At 45.8% G+C, this 10,933-nt stretch overlaps 1 protein-coding gene across 1 annotated transcript; it reads right to left on the bottom strand.

The window, feature by feature from the left end:
* Positions 1-2,626: 2,626 nt before the first annotated feature.
* On the bottom strand, positions 2,627-9,896 carry UBXN2A (UBX domain protein 2A). The gene is made up of 7 exons (XM_053458996.1): positions 9,809-9,896; positions 7,521-7,581; positions 6,616-6,736; positions 6,358-6,467; positions 5,643-5,780; positions 5,306-5,449; positions 2,627-4,077 (listed from the first exon to the last, which is right to left on the bottom strand). Exons 2-7 carry the CDS (start codon positions 7,562-7,564, stop codon positions 3,888-3,890), a joined length of 747 nt encoding a protein of 248 aa, XP_053314971.1. The 5' UTR covers positions 7,565-7,581; positions 9,809-9,896; the 3' UTR covers positions 2,627-3,887.
* Between the last annotated feature and the right edge of the window lie 1,037 nt (positions 9,897-10,933).

Here is a 10,933-nt window from a genome sequence, read left to right as displayed (position 1 = left end):
TCTGTATTGTCCTAAATAAGCTACTCTTGGCTCTTCACCTCGTCACCTGCCCTGTGCCTGGTCATGTTGGAGGGGTATTCAGAATGAGGGGTATGTTTTTACCCCAAATTCCCAATAGCTGGGAGTCCCATAAGTCAGAGTACCGGCCAACCAGCCCTTTCTCTTTAGCAGGGTCAGCGCCTTTTTAATAAGACAAATGATTCCATCTGAAGAAGATACCTCTGAGGTCCATTAAAGGTGTCAACTTCAACAAAGAATGTTTGCGGGGTGATGAGGGCACCACAGGGTTCTACTGAAGGCGTCAGGCCCTCTGAAAAATGTCAACTCTTTTTGAAAATCTTAGTCCCTAGTACTTAGGGACTCTCACTCCCTTCACTCTCAGCTCAGCACAGGGGCAGTTAGCTGCTCCTTGCTCCTGCCAGAGGTATGAAGACCAAACCAGGTCAAAAATGGCAGATTATATTCCCAAAACCAGGAGACAGGTCCCCACCACGGAAAATGATTAATATCCCCTAGAAAGCCTTTGGGAAGGTTCCGTCTGTCCGTCTCATAGACCGTCTGAAACGGAATGGATACTTCATGCTATAATTGGGAAGAACCTGGACCAAGAGCGGCTCGGAGGGCCTGTGGTCATGCAGTATCCGGCCCGCAGGGAAGCTGGAGATTAATTCCTGGGGGCCCACGAATAAACCCCCCTGAATTAAATAGAGACTGGCCAACATTAACTCATTAAAGTGGACATTGCATTCTGGAATCCCACCAAACTGGCCCTGAGCACGCGCAGAAGACCAACACGGGCAAGAACCGTCACGAAGAGATCACACATCCGAGCGTTCTTAAAGCGTGACCACGTGGACTTTACGTGGCAGGGAGAAGCAGGAGAGATAATGCGGTCCCCGCGGTCTCTCCTTTCACTTCTTATGGAGTTTCTCCAGACGATGTCTACAGAGAGCAGCCGGGTCATCTCGGGAACGTATAACGCCGTCCAGCAGCTGATGGGGACAGCCTCTTGCGCATGGGCGCCGGTTTCTATACCGCTGTGTACATACAGAGGCTAGGATACAAGGCATGGTTCATTCTGAGGTTACAGCTCTTATCGGCGGAGTCCTCGCAGCATATCTTTATCTGGAGATCCCGCACGACAGCGGGTTACATCGCCTTATCTGCCGGCTGCACCAGGAAGACCTCCAAGAGATAGAGCCGAGCCCCTTCCATGCCTACGATAGCTGCGCAGCCCCTTTACATTTTCATGGCATTCCCTTTTCTGGTGAATCTCCCCCGGTATATGCAGAACACATCTCCCGGCACTTCTCTCCAGCCAGCTCCAGAACTAACCCGGTAAATGCGGTGGGCTGGTATCTACTCAGAAGCCCTTGCGCATGCACAGGAACCGTTCCTAATCATTCTGATGGGAGAGCTTTCCTGCCACCGACTGGTTGCTGTGGAACTGTTACTTCTCCCGCAGCACACTTCACACCTCCATCAACCAGACTTTATGCTCCACGTAGGAGAAAAATAGGTCTACAACATGAATTCTGGGTGCTTCTCTATCCGCACTCAGCAACAGGGGGGCCCGGAGAAAATGTACTGGTGTTAACCGGTCAGGGCCATCATCTTGACGCAGTACACAGGGGTGGCTGTTGATGACATCATATAAGCGCCATCGTACTTCTCCGATCACCAGGGAAACACTGGGACCTCTGATGTCATGAAGAGGTATCCTTTGCTCATCCTATAAAGATGCAGCTCTATGGAGATGATCGCAAATGGTATACCAACATTTTGGAGCGGTGCACCCCTGAAGTTTATAGTAACGTTAGTAAATTAGGCGGGGGAGGGGCGTTGTAGATCCTGAAGGCAAAATCCCGGATTTAAGCGATTTCCAAAATCCAACATCGCATCCGATTTCTCACTGGCTCAGCAACTATTCCTTTCCCTGTATATTCTACTTTACTACCCCCCCCCGCCCATCTGTAAAGGCATTGATTGTATAGACTATAAGGCAGTGAATTCCACATCTTTACTGCTCTTACTGCAAAAACATTTTATCCGCTGCTTTAGGTGAAAATTCCTTGTTTCCTGTCTGAAAGGACTGGGCAGAGAGCCAATTAACCAATATTTGTACTGTTTACAGGCCAATCGATAGTTAGAAAACCCTTTAGCAATTACTGTATTTCCCCATGTATAAGACGCACCTTAATTTTGGGGCCCGAAATTTGACACAAAATGTATTACATAAAGTTACTGAACTCAAGTTGTATTCATCATAAAATTTATACTCATCACTCCCATCCATTAACTGCCCCTAAATTAACCCTAAACACCCCATCAACCATAATAATTAGTGTGACTGCAAGGAGGGACTGGGAAGTAGTAACCGCTGGGGGGGGGGTTCGATGGGTGTTTTTGCTGCCCCCCTGAAACGTGCCACCCCTCTACACTCTACAACCACTGTATAAAACGCACCCGGTTTTTAGACGCCAAATTATTCGAAAGAAGGTGCGTCTTATACATGGGGAAATACGGTATGTTCGTTAGAAACTTCCATGAAAACAGCGGCGTGACCCCAAACTTTTAGACGGCAGCGCGTATTTACCTTAACAGAATGAGAACTCCAGTCCGAAAGTAAAAGCGTAAAATTATCTTTATTATGTTTCGAAAAAACGGAACCAAAAAGATTGACGCACTGCAAACCTTTTCAGCGTAACATGCAAGTTCACACGCAGCCGAGTAAAAACCCGTATACTAAATAGCAGACTAGCTGCATGCAAACAGTTTATTGTATCGGGCCGCGCGCTGCTTCAAACCCGTCCCGTACTGATCAACAGTAAACCGCCGGCGCCACGCTCTCCAAAAAGAGAGCTCCGACCCGCCTTTAACCAATCGCAAGCCAATGACCGGGATAAAATCAATCGGGTTGCATGCTGTAGTCACGCTTTAGTGTTAGTATGTGTGGGAGTGTGAGTGTGAGTGTGTGTATTTGATTACGCAGCCTAACAGAATTTAACAAAACGGGGCTGTTTAAATTCCATCGATTGCCTGCATAAAATAAAAAAATATATAAAATAATAAATACATTTTAAAAAAGGCTGCACGCAACTTGCTCCGCATGATTAACCAAGTGGAATTTTCATGTTAAGGCAGAGCGTATCAAAGGCTGATTATTCCGGCCTTCCTACAGCGAGTATTGCTTTTCTTTAGGCACGGCGGCCATCGGACCCTCCGTCCTATCTTATAAATTAACGATAAATCTTTCGGAAGCCGTTAAAGCGGCAGCCAGTGAAGGAGAGAGCTCTCCCGGTCGCATGCTGGGATACGGGGAGAATAAGTGCAAAGAGACGGAAAGTCCATGATCTGCTGGTTATGCAATAATAATAATAATATTAATTCACGGGAAGAAGGCAGCAGAGGGAAATATTAGAGTGGGATTAACCGTACTGGAAGCCAGTCCATGAACTACAGCATTAACCCCGTCAGTGCCACAGAATGCCTGTGTGTTATTGCGAAGCCGTATCTGTTCGATCAGCAGGTCTTAAAACAGAGCTTGTTAGGGGGGATACAAGGGCCCTGAGCAGATTAGAGCGAGGCATTCTGATTGGCTGTCATAATGCACAGATTTTCCCTTCCCTACTCCCCCCATGTGTCGAGTGGGACCGTAGACGCCTCAACACAGCGATAAGTTCAATCGTTAAACCCAAGCCTGTGAATAACACGCAAACAGGGCAGCTACAGGAAGATGCTACCTAGCGGGTGTTCATTCACGGTGCTTTTCAGATTGAAACGCCAAAAAATAAAGTAAAAAATTAAAGCGCTTTATAAATATTTCGGCATCTGAGGCTCACAGCACCAGCTGCTCTGCGGCGGCACGCTGGGCACCGCACAAAAACCTAAGAGTCCCTGAAGGGTTCCTTGTCTCTTCGTAGTCTCTGGACCAGAACCGCGTTTTGCAGCTCGGCCTCCCGGATCGTAAGGGTCTCGTCCAGCAGCTCCCGCAGCGGGTAGGAGGTCGCCAGCGTGAAGGGCGCGCTTCCAGACTTCAGCGGGATTCGCTCGACGAAGCTGCGAACGTCGCTGATCCTGATCAAAAGAAACGGGGGCGAGAGGTGGGATTAGTGATGCCACGTGAACATTAAAGTATACTTTACCATAAAAATTCTTATCCAAGTCAATTTTACCTTTATTTTTTTTGCATTTGGGAATAAAGGATTCTTGAGAATACCCTCCCTGTATTTCTTCTGTTTCCCCTTTTCCCAGCTATTTACTTTCTGCTAAATCCGCGCAAACTCCCTGCCAGCCGCCTCCAGCGTTTGTACGTCCAAGATTTAAAAAGGCAAGCTTTAATGAGCATTCTTTGTTGGCGATTCTGCACACAACACTCACAGTATGCACAGATAACAATAGGAATTTATGTATAAAACATATACACCATTCCGACTACTGCCAAGGTAAACAGTGCACTCGCTGACTGCTGTTGATGTTTTAGTTTAGCCCCTTTAGGACAATGGGTTAACCTTAAACTCATTAAAAAGAATGCATTGTGAGCCCGTACATGTCACGAAGGGGTTAAACAGCCTGTTAGAGGAATAGGAGGTTTAATGACCCAACACGGAAAAGCACTGGAGACCTGCGAGCTAAAACACAGAAAAAACTAAAAAAACCCAAACTGCTCCAAACACATTCTTCAACAGCCGGATATCCTCAGATAAACCCAGAAGCGACAGGTGTGGAAACCAGACGCGTGTGTGTGTAACAGAAGCGTGCGTGTGTGTGTAACAGAAGCGTGCGTGTGTGTGTAACAGAAGCGTGCGTGTGTGTGTAACAGAAGCGTGCGTGTGTGTGTGTAACAGAAGCGTGCGTGTGTGTGTAACAGAAGCGTGCGTGTGTGTGTGTGTGTGTGTAACAGAAGCGTGCGTGTGTGTGTGTGTAACAGAAGCGTGTGTGTGTGTGCGCGCTTCACACCTCCCTAAACCAAGAAAAGGTAAATTCAGGCAACGTAAAAAAAAAAACAAAACAAAAAAAAAAAATTGTCTTTTTAGAATCATAGAATGTGACGGACGACCAAACCCATTCTCTCCCCGTCTAGTCGCCCGTTTCTCCTGCTGTAGAGACTCAGCCCTTAATCAGTCGCTGGTCTCGTCTTAGATTCAGGCGCCGTATGCATGTTTACATCAGCCTCTACCAGTAACGCTGAGACAGTGCTCCACGTATCTACCACCCTCTCAGTGGTTTGAAACGGTTGTATCACTTATTACTTGCAAAGCGTAGATTTACACACTTGTTCTTACGGAAAGGCGCGATCCTTTACCTGTGGGATGTGTTGAACCTTTGCACAATCCTCTTCCCGTCAGCCAGCCAAAACTTTATATTGGTCAAAGGCTCCAATTCATTCAGTTCCACAGAAGGCAGCTCATCGCTGTTTGCTTCTTTGGTGATGATTTTGGGGGTGGCACTGCGGCAAGAAATCAGAACAATAATAATTTAGTAATAAGAAAACGCATTTACTGACAAAAAGTTGCATGGGTTTTCTTTTGGGGGCACTAAACAGGTGGCAGTACGAGCTCTGCCGACGATTAATTGTAAAAAGAGCCAAAACAGAACAGGATCCGCTGACGTGTTCAGTATTTTGCTGCCAGGCTCTGTACCTTCCCAGTCGGTGTCCCGGGCCCGAGAACGGATCAACGCGTGGCTTCCGTGTCGTAAACTCTTCAGCCTTTCTGTCCTCAACATTCACGGCAACCTCTTTTTTCTTAAGTTTTCTCTGCAGCTCTGAAGGAAGTTCCCTGTAACACAACGATTAACAAAAAAATAAATTCATATTTTCTGTCACAATGAGACCCCCTAAACGTTCCCAGTATTGCAGCATTCCCTGGTTCGCTAACCAAGTCTGCATCAGAATCCCAGGAGGCAATCGGCTAAATCCACTCTGCCTCTTTAATGGCGGCTAGTGCTAGCCCCGGTCTATGAAGTGTGCTAACTCGAAACAATTCCTAAGAAACTACATCGTGGACTATAAAGATTGTAAGCTTGCGAGCCGGGCTCTCTCCACCGAATGTATCGGTTTGTCTTAGTCTGTCAATTCTCGGCTTGTCGTATCCCTTGAATTTATGTATTGTATTAAGCGCTGCGTAAATTGCTGCCACTATATAAATAAAAGATAATAAATAAAGGACTAATTGGACACGGTTTCACATTACATTACCCTCAGTTACCAGTAGATGGCGCTAGGCTGTTTATTCACATCACTAAGGTAACCACAAAATACAACTCCGGCACCGAACCCACTTCATCGCACAAAGGGATTTAGTGGATATTTACACACACATACACACACACAGATGATTCTAGGAAGTAAGTTACCCTTTGCGCATGGAGTCCATGAACTGCCGGTTGTCAGAATCTGAGTAGTCCCTGAGTTGTCCATCATCAATTGTAAAGCCGTTTTTCCACATTTTGATAACAATATCTGCCTGCAAAGAAGAGAAACATCTCTGAAACACGGCTAATTGATGAAGGTTGGGTTACTTTACACACCGCTACAGAACGTACAAAATCATGGTTTGCTTAAAATAAATAAATGCTAGTATTAACCAAAACGTAGATGAAATACATTCTTACCTGAGTCTCCATGTCATCCGGAGAAGCATTGAGGACGCCGGCGTCCTCTGCTTCCTCAAACAAGCTGTTCACAAAGGAGTCACAGCGTTTCCGGGAACCCCAGCCCCCCGACCTGGAGGCACTAGAGACAAAAAAAAAAAAAAAAAAAAAAGATATTAATGATATAAATCTGGGAAAACAAAAGGAAACCCTAGCTGGCATACCATTGCTATGAATTCTTCTTACCCGTTAGAGCACTCCATGTACAAATATCTATGTTTCAAGTAATTCTTCATACATAAAGCCAGGCCTCAACAAGGGGGTTTGGGGGACAAGGGGGTAAAAACTGGCCACAATACACAATGGCAGCGGCATGGCAGGTCTCCACAAGGTGAGAGGGAGTAGTGTATGTGAGTGTGTAAGGTAGTGTCAGGGTCAGTGAGTGTGTGTAATATATATATATATATATATATATATATATATATATATATATATATATATATATATATGTAGTATAGTACTGGAGTCAGCGTGTGTGTGTGTGTGTAGTGCTGGAGCCAGAGTACGTAAGTATATGATGATGGATAGTGTGTGTATGTGTAAGAGTATGGTGTTAGCGTGTAAGGTGTGGTGTATGTTACAGTGTGGCAATAGTGTGAGTGTGTACGGTGTTAGCATGTGTGTACATGAGTGGAGAATGTTAGCGTGTGTTACTTTGTTATTGTTTGTGAACAGAAGACATTGGTGTGTGATACTGAATGGAGTTATTGTGGAAGAATAATGATTAAACATACTAGCTTGAGTCTTTATGGTGTAAAATCCCCTTTGTCATGAAGGGGTTAACTGTGGTACTGGCAGCGGGATTTTTTCTATTCCATGATTTCATTGTATATTCGCATCCTTCGTAATAGCGCTTTAACACCCACCTCTCGTGGGACTTCATCGCTTCCCTTTTGTCAGCTTCCCTCATCGGCGGACCGTTTCACCCTAAACAAAGGAGAAAATACGGAACAAGCATTAGATCAGGTAGAAGAAGCGTTTCGCGTGATGCCACAGCGGGCTACTCCTAAAAAAGGACTCGATATTAGAGCCAGATGGATGGATTCTGCCGATGGATCGTTACACTGGATGCATCCATTAAGCGGCACTAAACCGAGTGCTTTATTACGCAATCGCTAAAGGCCCCCCCATGCGCCGACTATTCTCTCTGCTCATTGGCTGCTTTAAGCCGCCAAAAAGTGGCCCTCCCATTGAAATGCTTTCCACGCATGCGCACTGCGCGGGGTGACATTAGATCCCCTCTCTACGTTCACTGAGCCAGTACTGGTGGTAACGGGCATCGAGTACAGCATGTGCCAGAAGATGCGTTTGGCTACCGATCCACTGGACTCGTTCATTGAAAATTGACTATGTGTCACCTGCTCTAGTGAAATTACTACAAGGGGTTAACGGTTCGAACGCACAGAAGTAACTCCATAAACGCGTCCGCCTCAGGAAACGATTCTTTGATATCTGAAACAATAGTAAGCACTGATAGGCTGTTGCCACAGAAACGGAGAAAGCTTTGAGAATAAGTCGAGGTCTGCTCAGCCTCCTACAGAGCTCAATTAGCAGCTTGACTAAGTGGAACAGCAGCTTTAACCTCAACCGGTGGCCGTCGGCACTGAAAGGGTTACACAATTTGACAGTCAGAAAACCAAATCACGGGCCAGAGACAGAATGTACCAGAAAGGGACTGCTGAGGTACAGGGAATGTCTAACCCAGCCGTCCCATGACAGCAAGAGCTATATTTACACGCAGTACAGGCTGTGCTCGATCCGCCGACCCAACGTGGCCACAAACACAGCGACAAAACGATCAGCAGCTGCCAAGCCCGTACGGCTGGGGGTGACAGGAGTCATGCAACCGCTCAGCTCTATAACCCAATGTAATCGCGCCACAGGAAGGTTTTTCTTAATCGAGAATCTGGTAGATGAGCGGAACAGTCTCCCAGCAGAAGAGGTAGAGGCTTGCTTTACGATGGTGTGAAAATGTATGCACATTCAGGACATTTACTTCCATCATCCACACGCAGCGATACGCAACCCGACTAACTATGTAATAATATATATTTATTACATATAGGGGTTCCTCAGAGCGAGTCGAGGTACAGCGAGGGGATTTAAACACCCCTGGGACAGGCATATGGCTGCGATCAGCGAGAAATCCTGTAAATATAAGCAGCCGCCAACCCGCCAAAGTGACTCGATGGCCGCAGCCTGCATTGCTGGGAGGCTCAGGATATAACCCATCATTACATCATAATCTAAAAATAGAGGGTAAGAGGCTTAGATGTAACGCAAAATAGTTTTTCCTTACCGAGTGGGTGGTAGAAACAGGTAGAAAGTGAAACAGCCTCCCAGCAGAAGCGGTAGAGGCTAATACAGAGAGGTGATTTAAACACACGTGGGATAGGCATATGGCTCCTGAATCTAAGATGAGACCAACGACTGATAACGGTCAGGAAGGGCCGACTAGACAGGCCGAATGGATCTTACAGAAGCGTAAAGTCCGACGGTATGTATAAGGGCCCATCGCTGCCCCGCAGAGACGTGTTTTGGTTTATTGAGCCTCTGGGACAGCAGCCTCCATTACTGTGATGTTATTGTCCCCGGGCTCAACCTGTTCTCAAGCATTCCTGCTGCAGCGTTTTACCGCAGACCTCCAAAAGGGTATGGGAAATAAACAGTTAACGCGAAAAGGCTTTTTTGTTATTTTATGTAGTCTTAATAAAGCTTGATTTCAATAAACTTTATCTGCATATAAACATAACTGCAGTCCTAGAGTGAAAGGTATCGTACAGCCCTGTCTTCTCTAGTGTTTAGCACACTTGGGGATGTAACAGGGATGTACGGCTTTAAAAGGGATTTACCCCCCCCAATATAAAACGTTCGTTAGAAAGCGCCTGCATTAATATTTAAATCACACACTTTCCTTATTAATGTCCTATTTTTTAAGTGTTCGCACCCAACGGGCGAGAAAACACCGTTTTATTAGTAAATAAAGGGTTAACCTTATCACGGCAAAAGCCGCTTAGGGGCACCCAAGGGCCCAATGGCTTCGGAAGAGCCCCGTGCCTAGTTGGCTACAAGAGCAGACATCAAACAGCGATACATCAACCATCTCTGAAACAGGGCTCCTGGTGTAATGAAGCGCTATATCTCTCGTACTCACCATCATTATCGCAACCACTCCGCCAAGGGCCTCCGCCTCTCTCCACAAGACTCAGAGCCGGAAGTGACGATGAAACGCGGTGAGGAAGGAAGAGCGATCAGGCGTTCTTACCGCACATGCGTCCAAAAAAAAAAAAAAAAAAAAAAAAAAAAAAAAAAAAAAAAAAAAAATCACGTGACGGAAAAGCGGGGCATGCTAAAGACGCCATGTTTGTCGTGGCTCTCTGTTGTTCCCACTAAGCTTTAAGACGCTGGGAAGTTAACGGGAGATGTTAGGAGGGGAACTTGCTTCAAATCCCATGTTTTTACTTCTGTATATTAATAAAAATCTATATTTCTATGCGGGTAGAACGCTAATTGCACATAGTGTAGATATGACCCTAAGTCTGAGAGGTTTACACCAGAGGGTATGGGCAGTTGACTACTTCCTGATGTACTGCCCTGATCTCACTATATGATTTTTCTTTTACAGCTTAAAGAAATAGTTTCTTATTTAACCCTTTATGCTTCATTATTGCTTTCATGTCTGCGCTAGTATGTAAATGGAAGCGAGATTAAATTTATTATTTCCCCACGTAAACTGCATACAGGGCAAGCAAAGCTCTTACTGGTAGTTCAGGTGATAATATGAGACCGCATTTCTTCTCTCCTCATTTTAACAACTTACATATTGCTTAAATAAACCAAGTTGTGAGTTTGGTGTAATTTGGGAAAAGTAACAGATCTGGGTATTTGTCTAATCTAACCAGGTGACCAGCATCCTCTTCACCACACAAGCCACCTTGCTGAGTGTCACGAAGTGGCCACGTGGGAGCTGCAATGATTTCACAGCTCCCTGGCCCAGCTGGGCGAGATCAGAAGATGATCTTAAACTTGGATCAGTGAACGCAATGTGCAATTGGAACACAGAAGTGATGGGAGTGATAAAGGGCCATTGGAACACAGGAGTGATGGGAGTGATAAAGGGCCATTGGAACACAGGAGTGATGGGAGTGATAAAGGGCCATTGGAACACAGGAGTGATAAAAGGCAATAGGAACACAGGGGTGAGGGGAGTGATAAAAGACCATTGGAACACAGGAGTGATGGGAGTGATAAAGGAGTGATGGGAGTGATAAAGGTCCTC

Source organism: Spea bombifrons, chromosome 3 (assembly GCF_027358695.1).
Source record: "Spea bombifrons isolate aSpeBom1 chromosome 3, aSpeBom1.2.pri, whole genome shotgun sequence".
Taxonomy (NCBI): domain Eukaryota; kingdom Metazoa; phylum Chordata; class Amphibia; order Anura; family Pelobatidae; genus Spea; species Spea bombifrons.
The sequence above is the reverse complement of the archived record's forward strand: the minus strand, read 5'-3'. Positions and strand labels throughout refer to the sequence as shown.

Excerpts from the sequence above, each read along its gene's own strand:
- UBXN2A (XM_053458996.1), bottom strand. The coding sequence starts at position 7,564 with ATGAGGGAAGCTGACAAAAGGGAAGCGATGAAGTCCCACGAGAG. Across the intron at positions 6,737-7,520 it reads GCGATGAAGTCCCACGAGAG|TGCCTCCAGGTCGGGGGGCT; the intron begins GTGGGTGTTAAA and ends TTTTGTCTCTAG. Across the intron at positions 6,468-6,615 it reads CGGATGACATGGAGACTCAG|GCAGATATTGTTATCAAAAT; the intron begins GTAAGAATGTAT and ends TCTTCTTTGCAG.